We start from the raw sequence: 23,366 nt of genomic DNA, 5'->3' as shown, positions 1-23,366 counted from the left end.
TAGCTAAAATGACCAGTCTCATAAGGAAGACAGACAAAGTATGAATGAAAAAAATCAAAATTCTAATCCGGTTTTCAGCTGGACTAGATACCACATAAGTGATATACTAGTATCACCATATTCACCATAAATAGCTACAAAACACAATTCACCAAGTTTTCAGACTTCCTGAAGTTTTCCTTGAGGAACTGGTTTTATAGGAATAAGTACAAAAATAGCTTTAGAAGTCAGTTTTCTTTATATGAAATATAAAATACTTCTATCATATATATGTTTCATATATATATATTTCATATTTCAAATATATGATCAACTCATTTGCTTTGGAAAGAGCCATTATTAAATTTTAACATTTGTACTAGATTTTAAAGTTAATTTTTTTTTATCCAAGAATATCACTGTCTTAAGCCCCTTCACTTCTGACACCAGCATTAGCAGGTGGCTTTTGGCGACCTTTTGCACAAAGAAACTTTTTTTCTCTTAAGTGTTTTATTGTGATAGCTGATTATTTATGTTGTGACTATCCTACTTATTATTTTTTTCCTTTATTAGCTTATAATATAGAAAAGTACAGAAAATATAAATGTACATCTTGATGTAATTTCCATGTAATCATATCCTGGATCAAGAAATTATATGTTGCTATGTCCCCAACCCTGACACCAGTCCGGGCCTGTTAGGAACAGGGCCACACAGCAGGAGGTGAGCTTGAATGTAATGCACTTGAATCATCCCAAAACTAGCCCCTATCTCCTCTCCCCCTTCTGTGGAAAAATTTTCTTCCATTAAACTGGCCCCTGGTGCCAAAAAGGTTGGGGACCACCTCAGAAGATCCTCTCATGCCTCTTAATCACTACACCCTTCCTGATTATCCTGACACCTAACACTGTAGCTTTATTTTGCCTATTTTTGAAATTTCTGAAACTAGTATTAAATAGTGTGTACTCCTTTGGATATGGCTTTTTTTTTCCAGTCATCGTTGTATTTGAGATTTATGAGGTTGAGTGTAGCAGTTCTTTTCACTGCTATATAGTACTCATTGTGTGAATATATCTTAGTTTTATTTATTCCGGTATTTCTGGACACTTGAGTTGATGAACATATGTACACATATCTGTCAGTTGCATATCTAAGACTAATTGTTCGTTAATGAATTGCATTTATTTAGCTCTATAAACTTAACCCTAGTAGATACTGCCTACTGTTTTCCAGACTTGTACTTATTCATTAGTTTGGATTATTGGAAGTTAGTTCCAAAATATATGTACAAAAACATTTATACACACAGAAAGCACACACATATATGCATGTGTGTAGATACTTTCATACCCACACTTTTTCTTAAAAAAAAAAACTTTTTTTTCTGGTAAGGGTAAATGTTTGATCCAGTATCATAAGATATGTTTTAAGGGGCTATTTTATGTGTGACACACTTGATTTGCCTGATAGGATCATTTTGCATCTCTTGCTAGGCCTCAGGTGTGCTGTATTAAAAATTATCTGGAACAGAACCTCTGAAAGTTAAAAGAATCTCTCCACTCTAAAGTTTTTACATGAATTAAAATAGTGTCCACAGGATGGGTAATCTAAGAACCTTCTGCTCACAATTGAAAGTAATTATGCATAGTAAATTCAGTTTCATTTTTAAAAATTGGGTTGCTCATCTGTCATTGGTATTCCACTGACTCTGGTAGAGAAGTGTGGACAGGGCTCTGTCCATGAAAAGAACTTGAATCTCTGAAAAATATTAGAGTTTTATTTGGGCTTATCCAAGGACTATGACCTGAAAGCAGACCTTCAAGAAACTTTAAAATAGTGCTCTAATGTTCGAAAAGTGGAGGGTACTTATACAGACAGAAGAATAAGTGAAAACTACATCTGATGCACTGGAAGTTTCAGTTAGGGTGTATACAGTTCAGTGATGAATAGTTTTACATCGAATAGAAGGAATGCATAAGGCAGATAAGGTTGGGTCATTGTGCCCCCCCTGGTGTCAGGAGAGTCTGGGCACAGGGTCTGGAAATAATTAAACAGCTTGAAATTCGTTGAGGTGGATTTGCACCAGGATGTAGAGAGAACAGGCACTGTTTTCTATAGTCACTGATCTTTAGTGTTAAAACTGAATAGGCCACGTATGTATATATTTGCAGGGGTTGGCAAAAGTAGGTGTATAGTTGTTTGTAAGGAAAAAGATATGCAGGTTATGACTATTACAGTAGTTTTATTAACTCAAAAGAATGTTGCAGTGGCACAGTACGCATGTACAATCCTGTAAGCGCTCAAATTGCTTGCCTTCGTTATTTGCACATTCTTGTAGTCTACTTGAAGAGCTTTGGCACAGAATTCTTCATTTTCATCAGTTTCATGACATGCTAAACCTACTTTAGCCCAGCCCTGTATATAGGTCATATATACATGGCTATCTCCCGTGGTTTGCCCTAGGAGGAATTTAAATAGGCTCTTTCTTCCCTGGTTACTATTTAGTCAAAGGAACTTACTCACTTTTTCCTTTCCTCAGCTTCTGATCAAAACAGAGTGCATTAAATTCTTAACCTGAAAGGCTTATATTCATTATTTGCTCAAAATCAGACTAATGGGACCAGAAAGTTATATTAGGAAAGAAGAAGCAGGTAAACCACCATATTCTTACTATAGGTTCAAATTGAACCTGGACGGAGGTGCTGAGAAAGTACTAGAGAGCCCAGATTGGGAATTAATTTTACTTTGGAATCAAATATTTAATGCTGCTCTTAAAGATGGTCTGGAATGAAATGTTCTTTTGATGGCTTGTATAAATTTATGCTATTAATAAAAAGTGTGTCAGGGCTTTTGAGTTTTGTTGCTTTCAAATAAAAAGTGCAGCTGCCAAAGGTCACCCACCACCTTTTGCTCAGTTGACAAGCATTTGTAAATGCTCATTAATTGAGACTAGCCAAAACAGACTTAAAATAGATTTCTAAGCCTAGTATAACCTAAAAATGTCTCAAAAGCAAATAGTTATTAAAATGGCAACTGTATAAGGGAAGCCCCCCAAAAATGGAAAAATTGTGTATTTATTCTTACATGTCTAAACTCCAATCACCTTCAAAATACTCTCCATTTGATGCAATACACCTATCAAGACGTTTTTCCCACTGCTCAAAACAGTTTGTGAACACGTCGATTTTGATACCTATTAGTGCTTCTGCCATTTTTTGTTTCACATCTTCCACATCTGCAAAAACATTTCCCTTTGAGTTTTTTCCTCTGTGGAAACAAAAAAGTCGGGGCAGGATTGGGTGAATAAGGAGTGTGGGGCATGGGGGTCATGCCGTGATTTTGGTCAAAAGCTGCTGAATACTCAGTGCTGCATGGGCAGGTGTGCTCGTAAATCACCCATCATGAAATGGACAAAGGCATTGAAAGTCTTCAAAAAAAAATTCAGAGACTGAATGCAGCCTCTGACAATCATGCCAGCTGGTACTCTGATACAGGTGGGCTCCTAGAACGCTCAGCTAGTGGGGAAGCCTGTACTAGAAGGGGCCCACTTGCATGAAATAATTGTTCTTTTTTGGGGCCTCCCTCATATGTATAGTACATACAGAAACCATGAGTGGGACACACAGAACTATTGTTTTCCTTAGATGATGTCACATGCTGAAGGACAACAAAGAGACTTAATTAGACGAATTGAATGCCTTCCTGCTTCTGGCCATCTTAGTTCCTTGGACCAGGATCTCTTAATGCTCAAAGCCACTTCCATGGCAACTATGAACTGCTTAAATGACTGCTTTCATATTCTCCAGTTGCAGCATGCATCACATCAAAAGGGCTCATTGCCTCCAGGTAAGTTGTGGATTAAAGGTAGGACATAACAGTAAGGGCCAAAACCTGGACAGGACTGCATTTGTTGTAATTCTAACTTCAGAAAATCTTAATTAAAAAGCAAACAACAAAGAATAGAGAATCAACATGGCTCTTTTAATGATAACTCTGATGTTACAGAAAGTCTTCGTTACTGTGCCCTTTTTTGACTTAAAATGAGTTTAGGTCTAATGCTAATATCATTAAATGTCTCTTTAGAGACCTCAAATTCAGCATATCAAGAACTGAACTCAAAACCCACATCTCCTGTATTTCTGTTAAAATTGGCGATACCACCTCGTCCAGTTGACCAAAGTAAAAACGTTGGGATCATTTCTTGAGTTTTGGTTCAGGCTGCTATTTGTTGTTTCCATATTGAGATATGTAGTTAAGTCTATGAGTCACCTTTCAGTTTGAAAAATATGGTATATATCTGGTATTTGAGAGCACTTATTTGTTGAAATCAGTTTACTGGGGAAAAGAATGCTGTTGCATGGGAACAAAAAATAAGTTTTTCTACTAAATGAGATGAATAAACTCATCACATTGGTTTTTTTAAAACTGAGATGTAGTTGACATACAACATTGTGTGAGTTTAAGGTAGACATGTTGCCATATACATATGTATACATATATAGCAACATGTAGATACATACGTATGATTACCACTAAAGCATTAGCTAGTTAATACCTCAGTAATGTCATATAGTTATCATTTCTTTTTGTGGTAAGAATATTTAGGATCTAGTCTCTTAATAACTTTGACATGTGTATGTAATACAGTATTGCTGACTAAAATAGCTGTGCCATGCATTAACTCTCTGAAATTTGTTAATCTTCTAGTTGCAAGTTTGTCCCCTTTAACATCTCTGTAATCCCTTTACATTTTATTAATAGTAGCAATTTAGTATTCCACAAGAAGTCATTATTCTCTTATCCAACTTATTCCTCTTATGAAAGTAAATTTTATATGTATAAAATTTGTTCATTTTATGTGTGTGTGTGTGTGTGTGTGTGTGTGTAATTTACTTTTAGAGAGAAGGGAAGCAAGGGAGAAAAAGAGGAGAGAAATATCAGTGTGCAAGAGAGACATTTTTTGGTTGCCTGTTGCATGCCCTCACCAGGGACCTGGCCTGCAACCCAGGCATGTGCAATCCAGAATCGAACCTGAGACCTTTTAGTTCACAGGCTGGCACTCAATCCATGGAGCCACATAAGCAGAAAGATATTTTAGAAAGATAATCTCTGCTCAGGAAAAAGTTTACCATAGTCATATCTTGATATGAATATAGATAGTATGGATCCCATTCTCACATGTGCCTAAATTCAACGTTTCAAGCAAAAGAAATTACTTTCAATGTCCGTTGTAGGTATAGGTCAAGGCAGTATTACAGAGGCCAATAAACTATGTATATTCCTCTTAGGAACTCATAGTCTACTTGGGAACAACATGTAAATACTTAACTATAATAAATAAAGTGCCACTTAAATGGGAACAAAGTACTATGGGAGAATATATAAATGGACTGTTTGAGAAAAGTTCTGGGAAAGGCACAGAAAAGCTACAAAAACCAATTAGATTAGGAGTAGGAGGGGTGGTGGAGAGCATTCCAAAGGGAGTGGAAAAGCCTAAATTGTGAGTTGTGAACATGAACTGCTGCTGCCTTGGTGGAATTAGAAGTCCAGTATAAAATTTCTTATAGAGCAACTTACACATAAAAACTTACAGCCCTGCCTGGTATGACTCAGTTGCTTGGAGCTTTGTCCCATAAACTGAAAGGTCATGTGTTCGATTCCTGGTCAACGCACGTACCTAGGTTGCAGATTCGGTTGGGAAGCGTACAAAAGGCAACCAATCAATGTTTCCTTCTTTCTCTCTATTTACCCCTCTCTCTAAAATCAATAAGCTTGTCTTTGGGTGAGGATAAAAAAGAGAATTATAAACTGCCATACAATTGAAAAAAGAAACAAAAATTATACACTGTTTTATCAACCAGAGACTTCCACTGTTAATATATTAGTATACTCCCCCACCAGTTTTTTCTGTTTTCTCAGTTTTTGTTTGTTTCACCCCATGGTTATTAGAAAATATATGTTTGTATTGCACATTTGTAATGTGTTACATGCTTTTGGTCAACGTAAGTTTTATTGACTACATTGTATTCTTTTGAGGGGGTAGATGCACTTTGGTTTCCTTCACTATTCCCCTGTGTGGAACATTGGATGAGTTACCCTCAGTTATGAAATTTGGTTTAATTCTAGTTTAGCAATAATTTTGTCAATTAAATGAAACAATTTGTTTCCAGTATATGCAACTTAGTTTTTTAAAAATACATCAATGATATTACGCTAGATGCTCAACAAAGACTTAATTAAATTTATGTAGTTTTTTAAATTCTTAGAAATGTCACTTCTGTGGTTAAAATTTTTTATGTTTTTACTTTTTAAGTTTTTTATGTTTTTAAATTAATAGTCTTATTTTTATATATTTTTAAAGATTTTACTTATTTAGCTTTAGAGAAAGGGAGGGATAAAGAGGTAGAGAAACATCAATGTGTGTTTGTCGATTTCACACCCTCCACTGAGGACCTGGTCTGCAACCCAGGCATGTGCCCTGACTGGGAATTGAACCAGTGACCCTTTGGTTTTCAGGCTGGTGCTCAATTCACTGAGCCACACCAGCCAGGACTTGTTACGATTTGTAATCAATTGAGTGAGCTCTTAAATTTAGTATTTGTGTGCATTTTATTTTTAGAAATAAAGAAATCTAGCTAGTGATATTAAAAATTAACATTTTTAAGAAGGAGCAAAGTGTTTTAATTTCCTTGGGATTTTGAAAGAGGCCCCATGAACTTACCCAGGGCATTGCCCCAGTGCCAAGTAACACTGAACTGAATGATAAGGTGTAAGATGCTCTGGTTGGTAACCTCACAACTTTGTAATTTATTTCTCTACTGAAGTCTGGGGTTTTGTTATAAACTAAGTAAATTCCATTCTGTTTAAAAGTTCTGCTTGGTAGACTGAGCAATCAAGCTTATGTGAAACGTTGATCAGCCTCTGAAATCAAATGGAACATTTTCCATTATTGATTAGGCATAGAATCCACTTTGTTAAACTAGTTGAGGGTAATAAGAGACATTTGAGTCATTAATTGAGAAGATGACAGGTCTGTAAATGTGACCACTGCCTTTCACTGGGTCAGCTATTATTTATTCAGTAGAAGCGCCTTACATTTTAAAAGTATATGGAGCTTTTTTATATATATGATTGAAAGAATGGACACATTTTTACAATTCTTATTGCTTGGTTAGAGAATTGCTGTTGAGAATAAGATTCAACCCAAATTGAAGCAGATTTTACTGTTTTACTGTCCCAGGTTCCTCCTGTGATTGCGACTCTCCAGAGCCCAGTTGCATACTTTATGATCACTAGAGGGGCAGGATTCATACAGAAAGGCTGGCAAATCCACTGTTAGGGTGGGAATATGCTTTATGACCCACAGATTTGCCCAAGAAGTGAGTTCAGTCCTATTCAGGGTTGATCTTTTAAAGGGTAGTATCTGATTTCAAGTTGCAAGTTGCTCTTTTGTAAAACACCCAATCATGGTGTGCATGCTAATGAGATACCCATGGCTGTCTTGCAGTCTCTTAACAGATTGAATTGCTTTTAGTCCTGTAGGCTCAAAACAAAATTGTTTAATAAAGTCCACATCTGCTGAACTATCCAGATTATGAGCAAGTTTCAGCAAAAGTTTTCTCTTACTTCATCAGGAACGACAATTGAGTGGTTAGAACCAAAGATACCTTTATCAAACCACTATAAAAATGGAGCTGACCAGCCCTTTGCAACCGAACAGAGTAAGCCAGTGGCAGTCCCAGAAGAGCATTGTGTTGCAGAATCTGGACTATTAGCAAGGGTAAGGTAATGTGAAAATATGGTTTTGGTGTAAAAATTGGGAGTCACTGAAGAGGGTCAGTTCTGTATTCGTTATCAGGGCGTGCAAGTCAGCCTAAAACCAGAGCAGCATTCTTGCGGACTCTAACTGCATTGACTTTAGAACAAGTCTGTTTTATAAAACTTAGACATACTGTGTTTTCCAGGTTAACTTATGTGCCCTTTTTAGATGGGGTTTACTTTTTCTTGATAAAAAGTATATTTAAAAATGGAAGTTGCATGCTTTTCTTTTCCTAGAAAATAACTTACCTAATTTAGGATTATTTGCATATTTATCTCTTAAAATTCTCAATTCCATATTATTTACCAGATGCTTAGTATTATGTTTACAGGCTTAAAAGTTTACTATTAAGTCTTTTTGATAGTAAGCACTTTACTAAACCAAATTTTAAAAGTGGTATTCTACTTAAAATAGCATAGTCTTAGGGTTTAGTATGTTTATACAGTATAGTTATATACTTTATAACTATTAACAGTTATGAATAACTAATAGTTATAGTTATTAGCTGATAGTTATTATATAATTACATAATAACTACTATATTGGTTATTATATATAATAACTAATAACTATATAATAACTAATAGTTATTCTACATTTCTCAGATGCTAAAGAGTGTTTTATTCTGTTTATAGTTCTAACATTATAGTAAATCATATTTGTTTTGCCTTTTGAGTTCATATTTGTTACTTTTTATGGTTATCATAATTATAGAGATAGTTTTAAGCACTTTTTACTTGACATTTCTCAAAAGCACTTTTCTGTATTATTTTGGCCTATTAATTAATGAAAGTTTTAAAGGTTGAAATAGGCTACTGAATATCTAGGTTATTTTTGGTTATTATGGTAGCACTGTATCATCTTGTCTACCTTTTTTTTCTCTCCCCTTTATTTGGATTATATCTTTAGGTTATATTTCTAAGTAGAATTACTGAATCAAGAGTATCCACAGTTTATGGTTATTTTTATATTAGCAAATTACTTCTTTTTATTTTATTTTTTTTCCATTACCACTTATCCCCCTTATGTCCCCCTCCCCTCACAAGCGCCACACTGTTGTCCATGCCCTGAGCCCCTTAAGAAATAGATGACGCAGGGACTTCTACAACTGGCAGAGGCCTTGACTGACTTACGGAGGCAGGCAATGGTGGCAGAATGGACAGGGGAGAAGAAAAAAGTATATAATGCTTTATTTTTCCATAGCTTTTTGACTAGATCATTTGTGGAGTCAATCAGTAAATATTTATTAAGCTATCTAGTATATAAGTCTAAAGTTAAGAATCAGAGAACATAAAAATAGAAGACAGTTCTTTCACTTAAGAGACTTAGAATCACAACACATACACTGAAAAAATGAGGTGACAATATGAAGCAGTATCTTTTTTTCTTCTTAACTAATGTTGTTTAGACTGTTGGAATATGGGCATTCAGAGGAAGAGATGTACTAAGTAGAGTGCAGCAGGAATGCTTTGGAGAGAAATTAGAATTAGGCTTTGAAAAGAGACAAGATTTGAGGAGAAGAAGCGTAGTAAAGAAATCTCTCAAGATGGGGGAATAACACAAGCAGGGGTGCTGAGGCATCTGTAGTTACTGTGGAGAATTCTTGCCTGATGGTTTTGAATCCTGATCTTGTCATTTACTAACATGTTCGCCAGTTGGTTAACCACTCTTAGGTTCAGTTTCCTCATCTGTAAAGCAGGGAAGCTAATACCTATAAGATTGTTATGAAGAGAAAATAAAGTAAGCAGAGCACCTGATTTATGGGAAATGATCACAGGGTTGTTGGATTTTACAAATCCAATGATATTCATATTGCATTCTCTGTAGAAGGACAATCCCTGGAGTGTTGCTCCATAGAATATAGTGTAAACTGTACCCCTGAGGAACCTAGAAATCATATATAAGAATTTAGTCTGAATGTGGTGGATAATAAGGTCATGAGCATGGGGAGGGATGGGATATGTTTAAGAAGACTGGTATATATGACTTGGAATTAAAGTGTGGGTAGAAGCTAAGGAAATAGAAATGAAGACAAATGGATAGGTACTATGCATTTCAAGTGATAAAGGATTGGGTCAAAGATGATTCCAAGTTTTTGAGCCTAAATGACTAGATGAAATTGTGGTGCCAGTTACAAAGCTAGGAAGATGAGGAAGAGCTTTTTGAGAGAAAAATGTTTATGAATATGGTTGGATTTTATGTGAGTAGAGGATAAGTGATAGTAAATGTATATAAAAAACAATTGGAAATAATGAAACTAAAGCATTGGAGAAAGATTAGGACTAGAGATGTAATTTGCAAGTTAAAAATTATAAACTAGCACTGGCTGAGAGACTAATTTAGTTGGAGCATCGTCCTGTACACCAAAAGGTTGCAGATTCAATCCCCAGTTGAGGCATGTATGGGAAACAACCAGTCAATTTTTCTTTCTTACTTAATGTTTCTCCCTCTCCCTCTCCCCAACTCTCTCCCTCTACCTTCCTCTCTCTCTAAAATCAATAAACATATCCTCAGGTGAGGATTAAAAAAAGAAAAATTATAAACTATAGGTTATATACTCCATCTTTATTCTTCTAAATGAGAATACAAAGCATGCTGAAGCTCAGGATAGAGGCATATCGCAGATGGGGTACAAAGGTGGGGAGGAGAGGATTGCTGTATTACCTAATGTTTTGCAATGATGAATAGACCAACTTCATCATATGGTGCATTAGAAAAAATAAGCATTTTTTTAAATTACAAGACATTAGACTTCATTGAAGCATACCATATGCCTTTTTTTTGAAACATGACTGTTAACGCAAGCTGGAGACATATGGAGAAGTAGGGAGATTTTGCCATCAGGTGATGGAGGAAATAAATTCCACTGAGACTAGAATGAAGCCCATAGTTCTGTTGTGCCCATCACAAATGAGAAGGACAAAAAATGAGGTTTCCTTTTGCCATGAAATCTCCAAGTTGTATGAATTCCTAGAAATTCAACAGCTCTTCCTCTTCTGTATTTGCTAATCATTCTGGGTTTATAGAGATTTTAAACATTGGCACATGTTATTTGAATTTTGGTAATGCTTTTTTTCATTACACTTTTCTGTAAAAAAGGCATGATGACCTATAAGTAGGAGCATTTTAAAAAGAGAGCTTCTAAATTCTTTCATTCACACCAGATTTTAGAAGCTGTTGTATTTGTTAATAGAATTTCTCTTTTTCTATTCTGATAAGTGATTTAACTATTTTTATAAATACAATAAAAACTGTATTCTCTTAAACAGTTTTTCTACCAGATTATGTTTTATTTCTTTAGTTTAATATTATTTTCATTAGGAGAAATTGCAGAAGTAAACTTTTCTTGCATAGTAATGTTAAGGTTATATTTGCATTATTAGTCTGTGTCCTAGGTTATGACAAGGTACCAATCCAGAGGGTTGGTGAACATAAATCAAGACCTGTTAGATTTTTTTCTCAACACTTCTCAAATGAATAATAATTATGTTTGGTACCCATATGTAGAGAGGGGGGTGATCAACTTTTTCCCGTTTTATGATGAATAACCATTCTCAAGTACACTGAAACTATATTGTACACTGATTTAGAATAGATAACAGGAAATACTTTTTGACAGACTTACTAGCTATTGAAAGGGGGAAGTAAGAAAGCCTATGGAATTTCTCCTCAAGGTCATAAAAACAGAAGTAATTCTGATTTGAACAAGCAATAGTGTGAGAAAATGAACAAGACCATTAATTGATTTATCAGAATTTGAGCAGATACAGATTCCCTTGGTAGAATGGAAGAGAAAAAAGGAGAAAAAGGCAAAAGAATAGCCAGAAGCCCATTATCCCTTAACTCTGTCACTGTGTTTTATATTTTGTTGTATTTTGAGAGAACATTGTGTTCTTGATTTAGTGCCTAATTGGGATTAGTTTTCTTTGCCTAGCTATGTAGAACATACTGACTTCTTGCTTGATAGGATTTGATTATGGGAAGAGAACATCAAAGGCAGAGACATCTTTAAAAAGGAAAATTATTTCCTTTTTTAAATACGTATAACTTAAAGTCTAATACAGTAGCAAAGACAGTATACTTATATGAAGCTGTCTTGCATAGAGGTAGAAAGGAGAGGCTCCATTACCATGAGAGAGATGGGACACTGCCCCCAGGTGAACATGGAAAGTGACATCTGATAAGATTCTAGAGAATCTTGGGATTTGAAACTGTTAGTTGTTTTTTAAATAGAAATAAATATGAAATTAAGTTTCTCTTAATGAGTTATTTGGAGCTAACACCTTATTGAGATTAAACATTTTCAGTTTTCCAAGGAGTTGATTTGACTGACCGACTGGTTGTTTGATTGACTGATTAAAGAGCTGTGCAAAGAACTTTTTGTGGCATTGCAATGGCATGAGGAACTACAGGGTTTCCATGCCTGCACTTAGAATTCTCTTCAACCCCAGTTTTCTTCCTGACAACTCCAAAAATGAATGAGTGAATGTAGATTACAGTAATTAAATTGGACATGTATAGTCACTTTAAAGTTTGACTTTTATAATTTTAGCTTAAAAAATAGGACAAATATATCAGTCTCAAAATATCTTGAACTTAAATTATGGTGGTATGCCTAGGGCAGTGGTGGTATGCCTAGGGCAGTGGTCAAAGCCTAAGATTCCAAAATGAGAGTTTTCACTTTTTTCGAAAAATCCTACTTTTACAAATATATTATTTTATATGTGATATATATGGCAAAGCCTAAAAAAGTTCAATGTCAGTGATAATGGGTTCATTGAAAGAAATCTGTTCCATGACCAGGAGATGAAAGTTCCATTTTTAGAAAGATTTTTGCCTATTCTCAGATTCATTTACACTCAATATAAATGCCTTCAATCTGATGTGTATATTTTTTTCTTAATGGATATTCATAAACAGTTGTAACAACAGACTTGTTTTGCATCAGGAACCTGAAGAAATAAATGCAGATGATGAGGTGGAGGACACTTGTGACAACAAGGAGGATGACCTGGGAGCTGTGGAAGAGCAGCGCAGTGTTATCCTGCATCTCTTGTCACAGCTCAAGCTGGGCATGGACTTAACGAGAGTAAGTGGTGGGGTAAACTGCCTGTGGAGATCACTGGGTCAGGACTGCACCTGCTGCACTGTGTCATTAAGGTTGTTAGGGCTTTTATTTTTTATGAGTCGGTTTCTTAGTCTCTTGATCAGCATTTCTTATTTTCATTAAAAAAGTAATTTCTTATTTTCAGAAAATGCCAATAGAAAGTTGCATAGCAAATAAAGATATAGTCTTCTTGTTCCTGTGCCAAATGAAAGGGGTCCACTAGTAGAATTGGAAAATCTAAAGAAAAGATGTAATCCTACAAAACCATGAAAGTCATAGACACTTCTTTCTGCTTTACTTTTACTTCCTATATTGGATAGTACATTTTAGGTATTATCTTTAACAAACATTTTCTGTAAAGGACCAGAAAGTAAGTCTTTTTGGCGTTGTGGGCATAGGTCTCTGTTGGAACTACTCAAATCTGCTTTCGTAGTATGAAAGTAGCCACAGGTAGTATGTTGGATTAGGCGTGGCCATGTTTCAACAAAGCTTTCTTTATAACAACAGGCTGGATTTGGCCCTAAGGCTGTAGTTTGCAGACTCTGCCTAAATCAAATAAGTGGTAGGAACCTTTTCAACGCCATGTGTGTACGTTAAATCACCAGTGTGTACTTTACAGCTTTGTCAGCTACACCTCAGTGAGACTGGGGCAGGGCAGCGGGGGAGATGGTTCAAAGACCAGTAGAATCACCGTTAACTGAGAATGTGTTAGAAATGCAGAATCTCAGCCCTAACCTCAGATTAGAGGACCAGAATCTACATTTTATTAAGACCCCAATGTGGCTCATATATACATTAAAGATCATATATATATATATGATCTATGGTGTTAAATTTTAGGTCAGTCTTTTTAATTCCAAGTTGATTTAATTAGTGTTCCTTAATTTGTATTTAACAATTAATCTATGACTATTTAAAAAGACAATCAGGGTTAAAACCTATAATTGTCAAATATTTACTGCTGTGGGATTATGTACTTTTAGTTACTACTGACACTTTGTCTTAGTGTGGCATTTCAAAATTGATTTTAAGAAGTGTATTTCAAATTGCAGTTTTTGGTGCCAGCGAAGATAGTGAAAGTGTAGGTTAAAAGGCTGTTTAATTACAATGAATTATTCCTCTGAAAATATAATTTGAATAGAAAGCATTTGCCTTTTACATTCACTTAAAAGCATTTTAAAATTAAAAAATTTTTTAAAAACACATTTCTTTATTACCCTTGACTTACAGTGATTTATAAGAGGGTTTAAAAGTAAGTGGATTGGGGAGTACACTTCTAGGTTGTAGATGGGATGCTGCCTGATTCATACATCACTGAATAAAGCCAGTTAGAGCCTTAAAAATAAGTACATGGATTGAATTAATAGCCTACTAAGAAGCAGGCATTAGAAATTAATAGAGAAACCTATTAACCTTTCATCTTTCATTTAACCTTAATATTTCAACTGGGTATCATTTCTATTCTAGAAATAGTTTCATGTTAGTGGTTCAGAAAAGGCTGTTAATTCTAAAATTAGTTATAATGGATAATCTTACAAAGGATTTGTTTGGTTATTATGATATTTGCTGTCCCTTAGTAGATTTAGGGTTATAAGGCATAAGTACAGTGTTCAGGTTTATGAGGCATAGGAACATTTGAAACGAATATGCTGTGATAGTAATTCAGATGGTAAAGTGCTCTCTTGGCATGAGTAACTGTACATTATATAGTTTCCCCACATTTGTGTGTGCCTTGTTAATTAAAGAGATGTATATATAAAATCACTAACATTAACCAGTCAGGAATTACAAACATTTTCACATAGCATTTTTATTTTTAATTGTATTTTTAATTATTTTTATTTTCAAAAGACATTCAAGGACCTGGTGACTAAACTACAGTCACATCCACCTCCTCTCTACAGCAACACTGACGAAACAAACACTTACTGAACCCCCTTGTATTCTAAAACACTGCCAGGTGCTGGCACTGCTGCAACAAAGAAGGTGCTGATGTGGCGAACAAGTAACATACATTTTCCCCACGGTTTATTTTGTTCCTTTTTAGATAATATTATGAATGTAGTATAATTAAACACTTCACAGAAAGTTTTGGAAAATAAAAGGAAAAAATCTCTTATAATTTCATCATTCTAACAACATAACTCTCATTTTCTGAGATTCACTGCCAATCTACATATAATTATAGTTTATATCTAATTTCGTTACATTTCCTTTTTTCAGATATCTTTTCTTTGTGAAATGTATTATATGCACCAGAAGACTAAATAGAATGCATATAAACATTTCAAAGAACAATGGTAAAATGAGTACCCGTGTAACCACAACTCAGATTAAGTAACAGAACATTGTCAGACTTGGAAGCTCTTGGCATGCAGCTCCTGATTGTAGACCCCTACTTTCTCCTAGATGCAACCACTTACTTGACTTTTGTGGTAATCACCCTACTTTCCTTCATAGTTTTACCACCTATTGTATATATGTACCTCATAACAGTGTTACTTAGTTTAGAAAAAAGTGAATAGCCAGCACAAGCTTAACTGTGTAAAGAAAGGGCTATATTGCCATTAATAGAAGAAGGCTCCCAGAAGAAGATAAACTAAACAGAGTCTCTCTGGCATTTTATAAATTATTGAGAAAGTTTAGAAGAGCTCTTTCTGGAAAAAAAAAAACACACACAAGGCTTAGTTTAAATGAATCCTGTGAAATATTTAGGTAACAGACTTAAGCATTTGGTGTGAGCCAGGTACTGAACATTGAGCAGGAATGTAGGCAGAGGGAGTGAGCTGCTCAGTATTCTCTGCTTCTAAGCCAGCCATGCCCTATACCTCCTACTCTCAGCAGTAGACTGAAGCCACAAAATGTCTGTGGGTGAAATGAATGTCTACAGCTGATCCAAACAGCAGTGACATATCTTGGTATAGGGTTCTTTTTATCCACTGTCTCTGGGCACTTGGTGGGCCTTTCCAGTATGACAACTCATATTTTCCAGTTTTCTGAAATCTTCTTGAGTTATTTCATTGGAAATTTTCTCCATTTTTTTCCTGTTCTCTCTGAAACTTTTATTACCTGACTATTGGACTTGCTGATCCTCTTTTTTTCTCCTTTTTTCTCTTTTCTCTCCAGTTGGGAAGGCTTTTGTTTCCTTTTAAGCATACTTTTAAAAATTTTTTTAAAATTTTTATTAGTGTATATAGTTAGTAAAAAAATGTTTTTTTCATGAGACCGAGTTCTTTTCCTTTGTGACTTTATTTTTAATACCCATCTAGAATGAATATTTCTGAGAGAAGAATAATTGTCTACATTGGATTAAAATTTCTCTTTATTTTGTTTTGCTGTTATTGTTTTAGGTGGTGCTTCCTACATTTATCCTGGAGAAGCGTTCCTTGCTGGAAATGTATGCAGATTTTATGTCTCATCCAGACCTATTTATAGCCATCACTAATGGAGCCACAGCTGAAGACAGAATGATTCGTTTTGTTGAGTACTACCTTACCTCGTTTCATGAAGGCCGTAAGGGAGCCATTGCTAAGAAACCATACAATCCTATCATTGGAGAAACATTTCACTGTTCCTGGAAGATGCCGAAAAGCGAAGTACCATCCAGTGTTACTAGCAACTCTTCCGTGCAGGCAGTCTCAAATCATGGTCCTCTCTCAGAAGAGGCTTTGAGCAAGGTGGGACCAGACTATTATACAGTCAGATTTGTTGCTGAGCAAGTTTCCCATCATCCTCCAGTATCAGGATTTTATGCAGAATGTGCAGAGAGGAAGATGTGTGTAAATGCACACGTATGGACTAAGAGCAAATTCTTAGGCATGTCAATAGGTGTGACAATGGTTGGAGAAGGTAAGTAGAAAAATTGTCCAATTTTTAATATCCAACAGCAATCTTAAAATTTGGAAAGCTAGATAAATATTAATTATAAATTTGAAACGTTGTGTCTACTACTTTTTTCTCCCCTAGTACCTAATATGTTCTAGAGTGCTGTGGGAGGAAGGGGTATATCTATGAAAAAATATAAATTCTCTTTTTACATAATTTTTTTCTGATTTTAAATGTAAAATATTTTTATTGTAGAAAATTTGGAAAACTTGGAATTCGGAGTATCAAAGAGAAAATAAAAGCATCTCTAATCCCTCTATCCAGAGATGGATAAATTTAGCTCATATTTTTTTATTTTTTCTGTATGTTTATACTTTTATTTTAGTTTTATAAAATTAGGAGTGATTCCATATAGTTTTGTGTCCTGCTATTTTTGGCTTAAATGTTAATTTTTCTCATATTACTGATAATCTTTAAATCATATGTTTTTATTATTACAAAAAGCATTCAAGAAATAACCTGTAGGTAAAGCTACATCTTTTATATTTCTTATAAGTGTATTTATATGGAGATACTCATAGAATATCTTAAAATACATTGCCAAATGTTAATTCTACTTCAGCAGAAGATTATGAAAAAGTAATTTAAGGAAATACTGTTATTTAACCTAGAACACACAAAAAATAATCAGTTAACAATAACAACAAAAAGCTTCCACAGAAATCATTGCAGAGTTAATGCAAATGCAGGGTTGGGCAAAAGTAGGTTTATGGTTTTTCGTATGGAAAATAAGGCAATAAATAATAATACAGGAGTAAACTGTGTGTTTTACATACTCACAACTGTAAACCTACTTTTGCCCCACTCTGTATAATGGCAGAAAAAAATACCATTTTAATGCTAAAGGAGCACTGTTGCATGTAATTTGTTCTGAATATAAACTTAACAGTGTAAGTAAGTGTGACGTAGTTAATTAAACCTGCAACTCTGACATTTTGAGATTGTGTTAGTGTAACTGTGAAGAAAATAATTTATCTCACTTTCCAATTTTTCCCTATTTTTAACACCTGTTGTAGTATGAGTCTTACCAATTTCCAGATAACGTGTCAAACTAATCAAAAGTTTTATAACATAAGAAAATATTTTATTAATTTGAAAATAAAGTTTGCCACCTTTGTTTATAATCTTTTAACATTAGCCCTGAGCTCTTCATAAATCAGTTTATTTCCCATATAGATGAAAAAACTGAAGTCTAGAGGCGATGGAACATGCCTGGGGTCATAGAGGTTGAGAAAGGCAGAGCTAGAAGGAGGCGCACAGTCTCCGCTGGGACGGTCACTCTTATCAGCTCGTGTAACAGACAGAGTCTGATAACGGTAGCCTCTCCCTCTCCAAGAAAGGAAATACCTCAAGAAATGAGGAAAAGCATTAATATGTTATTCATGCATTAATCATTGAGGAGGTATATAATAGTTAATTTTTTCATTATTTAAATCCTAATTATATATTTATGAATTGCCTTTTAGAAATTAAGTTGTTATAGGTACCCTCAACAGAAAATAAATTAAGTCATCAGGGACTGGGACTTATGACATTTCATTTTGCTCCTATTAGCAGCCATGTTTTCTTATTTAATAGTCGAGGAAAATTCTGTTTAATTAGTAGATAAATGAAATTTTAGAATTCTTTGAGTCTCAGTTCTTTTACTAGTATATTATCACATATATTCAAAACTGGTTGTATATTTCTTCAGATCTTAAATTCTATAGTTTATGCTACTTATGTTAAATATATTATTAGAAATCAAAGATTATAAATCCTGTTTATAATATCATATATTTTTAGAGATACATTTTTTAATGATTTTTAAAAGATACATTTTTAAATGTTTCTTTTCCAACTTAATCAAGTTATAATCAAATAATGATTAAACACTTGAAGTATACCCAAGTATTATCCATATGTTTTCTGACATCTCCAATTACATGTAAATATATTGTAGCCAGAACCATGTTGCCTATAAATGGCTCAATAATTCTAGATTTATTGTTGCCCTTTGTGAAGACTCCTAAGGGCAATACCAGAAAATCATTGGTGTTACTACTATAGACTATATAAAATCTCAGTTTGTGTATTTGTTTACCCTAAAAATTAACTGTATTAAAATATTTATTATAATTCTTGCCCTTATTTGTGAATATTAAGAACAGAGTGCTTAGTGAACATTTATTAACAGAGCAGTACAGGGACAGTGCAGACCAGTGATACACACCCAATTCTGTCTTTGTTTTGATGGTGACTAGGTAATAAGCTAAGGTTAGTAACAGAGCTCGTCTCCTTAGAGTCTCTGATTATTTAGTATAAATCGGTTATTCATTAACGTAATTCTCTTTTTATACGTTTTTTAAAACTATCTTTAATATAGCGTCACTTAATATGTAACAAGCCTCATTGGAAAAATACTTTTTTAAAACTACCACTTCTATCTCTTGTAACTTTACCATAAATGTTTCAGAATTTGGCAAACAGAATTTTGATGACCACAGTATTGTCATAAAACTACTTTTTTCCCTAAATATACATACAATTAAAAGAAGAACATTTTTCATCATACTGTCTGAGATTAATTTCTATGCCTATACAGCATTAAACAATTAGTTATTTCCAAACCACTAAAAAAGTAATAACTTTTAGTAATCAGTGCTGATCAGATCTAAACATAATGCAGTATAGCATGGCATTTTACTCTGACTGAAGGTTTCATTTTATTTTTAGGATCATTAGAGAGGACTCTTGAACTATTTCCACTGTAACATTTTCTGGTTTCATAAGCCCCACAGAAATAGTAAGGTCATAGTGGAAGTAATCTTATTCACTGTGATCAGGAATTGGTGTCAAATACAATTTTAAGTGAAGCCAGTTTCATCCAAAGCTGAATGAAAATTAAGCAAAATTATTCTCTTTATTCACTACGCAGGAGAAAACATAATAAGGATTTTTCATAGCTGTCTTTTAAAAATATTTGACAACTTTCATGTTTTTACATTCAGGTATCCTTAGTCTCTTGGAGCATGGAGAGGAGTATACGTTTTCTCTGCCTTGTGCATATGCCCGGTCAATTTTGACTGTTCCTTGGGTAGAACTGGGTGGCAAAGTCAGTATCAACTGTGTAAAAACTGGGTATTCAGCCAGCATCACTTTTCATACCAAGCCATTTTATGGTGGCAAATTGCACCGGTAAGTACATTTTAATGATACATGACTCTTATTCTATCTGTTTGATCTTTTATGGTAACTTATAATTTTTTCTACTTTGTTTTATGTGAAATAGGGTTGGATTTTTATGCATGTTTGGGTTTTTTTAATATTTCATGTTTCAGGACATTCTGGAAATCATGACCTAGATTTTTAAATAGTGACACATCTGCCCTGCCGTGTGGTTCAGTTTGCTGGAGTCCCGAACAGGGCAAGGTTACAGGCTCAGTCCCCTGCTGGGGCACATACCTAGGTTGTGGGTTCTATCCCTGGTTGGGGAGCATGTGGGAGGCAACCGATCGATGTTTTTCTCTCACGTTTTTCTCTCTCACTCCCTTACCCTCTCTCCAAAATCAATAAAGGTATCCTCGGATAAGGAATAAAAAAGAGAGAGACTTTTTCCTGTTAGCCTTCTTTGCATTTGTTACATGTGTGGTATTTCTCTGCAATATGAATGGTCTGTGTACACTAAGACCAGAGCTCCAGCTAAAGGCCCTTCCAGTTGATTACAAAATAATATTTTCCTCTAGGAATTTTCTGATGCCAGTTAAAGTAGAACCCTGGCTGAGGCCTTGACCACACTTATTACGGTTTTAGGGTTCCTCTAGTATATAAATTTTCCTGTTTCAGCCTCAAGGCTAAAACTTTGGTCAGATACTCTTCCACATTGATTAGACATCTGTTGAATCAGTATGAATTATCTGTTGTTACAAAAGGAAGAGCTCTGGCTCAAGTCTCATCTGCAGTTACTATTGTACACTTAGAGGGGTTTTCTCCAGTGTAAATCGTCTTGTGCTACCCGAGTTGAGTGTTGACTAAGGCTTTCCCACATAGACCACATGCACATAGTATGGATTCTCTCACATTAAGGAGAAAATGATCATGGAGAGCTGCCTCACAATATTGGCCTTCATATGACTTTTTTTTTAAAGATTTTATTTATTTATTTTTAGAGAGAGGGAGAGAAACATCAATGTGAGAGAGAAATATCAATCAGTTGCCTCTCCCATACGCCTGACCAGGGACCAAACCTGCACCCTACCCATGTGCCCTGACAGGGAATCAAACTGGCAGCCTTTTGCTTTGTGGAACAATGCACAACTAACTGAGCCACACCAGGCAGGGTTTCATATGATTTTTCTTCAGTATGTTTTCTCTTGTGCCATTTAAGATATGAAATTAATAATGTTTTTCTCCAGTGCAAGTTCTCCCACATATGAGTAACTAATGACTGTAGAATTTTTTGAAATATTTATCATAAGGTTTTTCTCCTCTGTGAACTTCCTTGGGTTGGTTAAGAGATAAAATTCTTTTGAAGGATATCTCATATTCCACCCATATGGATACATGTTGAGCTAATGTTGAGCCATAAGTGGAAGCTTTTCCATATTCATTGCAATTCAAACTGTTTATTTCCAGTATTAAATCTTTGCTACTGAGAAGGAAAAAGGGGCTTCTCTTTGTATGTATGAATTCTCTGATACTCTTCAGTTAAAACCTTATTCCAGATTTAGTACACATAGTGTTATATGGTCAGAATTTTCTTCTTTTGTAATATCTAAACTAACTATATAGTTATTCTGATTAAATTCTGTCTTAACTATGTTTCAAATACTGATATATGAATTACATTTATGCAAGTGTTTCTTTATAACAACTCAGATTATAGTTTTGAGCGCAGGTTAATTTTATCCCCAAATGCAAAATATGCAACCCTTTTTCCTGAACTAGTGCTTTATCTTGCCCTAAATTATAATAATAGATACAAACTATAATGTATTACTTTGCAAAGACTACCTAAATGTGGAGAATCAGAATTCATCTCCCATATCTCACCATTGCTATGATATTTAGATAGTTGCTGGCTGCAAATATCCTACATAGAAAATTCCTCCTAGTTTTTAAGTTTCTCTTCAGTACGTAGACTTGTGCCTTGGGGACATCCTCATTCTTCCCTTCATCAATCTTCTTTTTCCTCCAACAGGGAAATTATATTTGTTTTTCAGAGTTGATGCCTCACTGAGACTAGGTTACCAGCATTCTCCAGTGTCACCACTTTATTTAAGTCTCTGTAATGCTCAGTCTTCCCAGTGTAGTATACAACCACATCCTTGGGTTTCCTCTGTCAACATTGTTATGAACTCTGCTGACCCCTGTCTCACTCTGTAATCCCTGCTGGGGCGGGCAGAACAGTAAGCAAGCAAAGTGGAAATGTAGTGAGGAGCGTGAGGCCTGTCCACTGCTGGATCTCCAAAGATTTGGAGAGCGTGTGCAAGGCCGAGGGAGCGGGATGAAGTGGCCCAGTGGGAGAGAAGGTGGCCAATTCTATAGTGCCTTTTCTCTCCTGAAGTGTTTACACAGACTATTTATTCAAAAATGAATGGTTTCCTTTATTTAACCATTTCATATCCACAGTTTTCTTGAGACAGAATCTATTTTAAGAGTTTTAGGGGCTTTAAAAAGATAGGGTAAGTTCAGGCTTCCTTTTATAATTGACTTAACATTCCTATCATACTATCTTCAGTGATTTTTTTTTTTTTTTTTTTTTTTTACAAATTTGATCTGTATTCTGAAGGGAACCAATTAAGCTTTCAAGCATGGAAGTGATCCATTTTATTTATTTTACTTACTTTTATCTTTTACAGTAATTCAAACTCAGAAGAGTTCTAAAAACTATCATGTACCATTTACCTAGATCACACACTTTATAGCCGTTGTTGTTGTGATTATTGGTCCTGAACCATTTGAGAGTTAATTAAAGACGTCTTGACACTTTGACCCCAAATATTTTCACCTGAATTTCATAAGAATAAGGAAATTCTGTCATGCAATCACAGAATAGTTGTCAAATTCAGGAAACTTAATATTGATGTAATACTATTATCTAATGTATAATTCATAGTAAATTTTTGTCAGTTGTACCCAGTACTGGCAGTGTTTTTTTCTCCTGACCCAGGATCATGCATCACCTTTTCCTGTTCTGCCCCTTCAGTCTCCTTTAACCTGCAACATTCCCTCAGCCTTTCTTTGCCACTGATGACATTGACATTTTTAAAGATTACATGCCAATTTTACAGAATGCCTCTCAACTTGGGTTTGTCTGTGTTTTTGTTTTGTTTTGTTTTGTTTTGTTTTGTTTTTAATTAGATTCAGGTAATAACACATTTTGACAAGAATACAATTGAAGCAATGTTGTATCTGAAAGTGATATATTTTAAATCTTTATTTTAAAAAAGATCAATATGCCCTGGCTGGTGTGTCTCAGTGGACTGAGTGCTGGCCTGCGAACCAAAGGGTCACCGATTCAATTCCGGTCAGGGCACATGCCTCAGTTGCCGGCCAGATCTCTAGTTGGGGGCTTATGATAGGCAACCACACACT

The 23,366-nt window shown here is 34.8% G+C and overlaps 1 protein-coding gene across 2 annotated transcripts in view; it reads left to right on the top strand.

Annotated features, from left to right (window-relative positions):
- Positions 1–23,366, top strand: part of OSBPL11 (oxysterol binding protein like 11) — a 99,437-nt gene that overhangs the window by 60,489 nt on the left and 15,582 nt on the right. For both annotated transcript variants that reach the window (XM_045851577.1, XM_045851578.1), the window contains exons 6-10: positions 3,624–3,825; positions 7,614–7,759; positions 12,747–12,887; positions 16,256–16,754; positions 19,781–19,967. In XM_045851577.1, coding sequence (XP_045707533.1) covers positions 3,624–3,825; positions 7,614–7,759; positions 12,747–12,887; positions 16,256–16,754; positions 19,781–19,967 — 1,175 coding nt within the window. The remainder of the gene's footprint in view (positions 1–3,623; positions 3,826–7,613; positions 7,760–12,746; positions 12,888–16,255; positions 16,755–19,780; positions 19,968–23,366) is intronic.

The sequence above is a fragment of the Phyllostomus hastatus genome, unplaced genomic scaffold, assembly GCF_019186645.2.
Source record: "Phyllostomus hastatus isolate PE091 unplaced genomic scaffold, TTU_PhHast_1.1 phas_contig_86, whole genome shotgun sequence".
Taxonomy (NCBI): Eukaryota; Metazoa; Chordata; class Mammalia; order Chiroptera; family Phyllostomidae; genus Phyllostomus; species Phyllostomus hastatus.
Note: the sequence above shows the minus strand (reverse complement) of the source record. Positions and strands in the feature narration are given on the sequence as shown.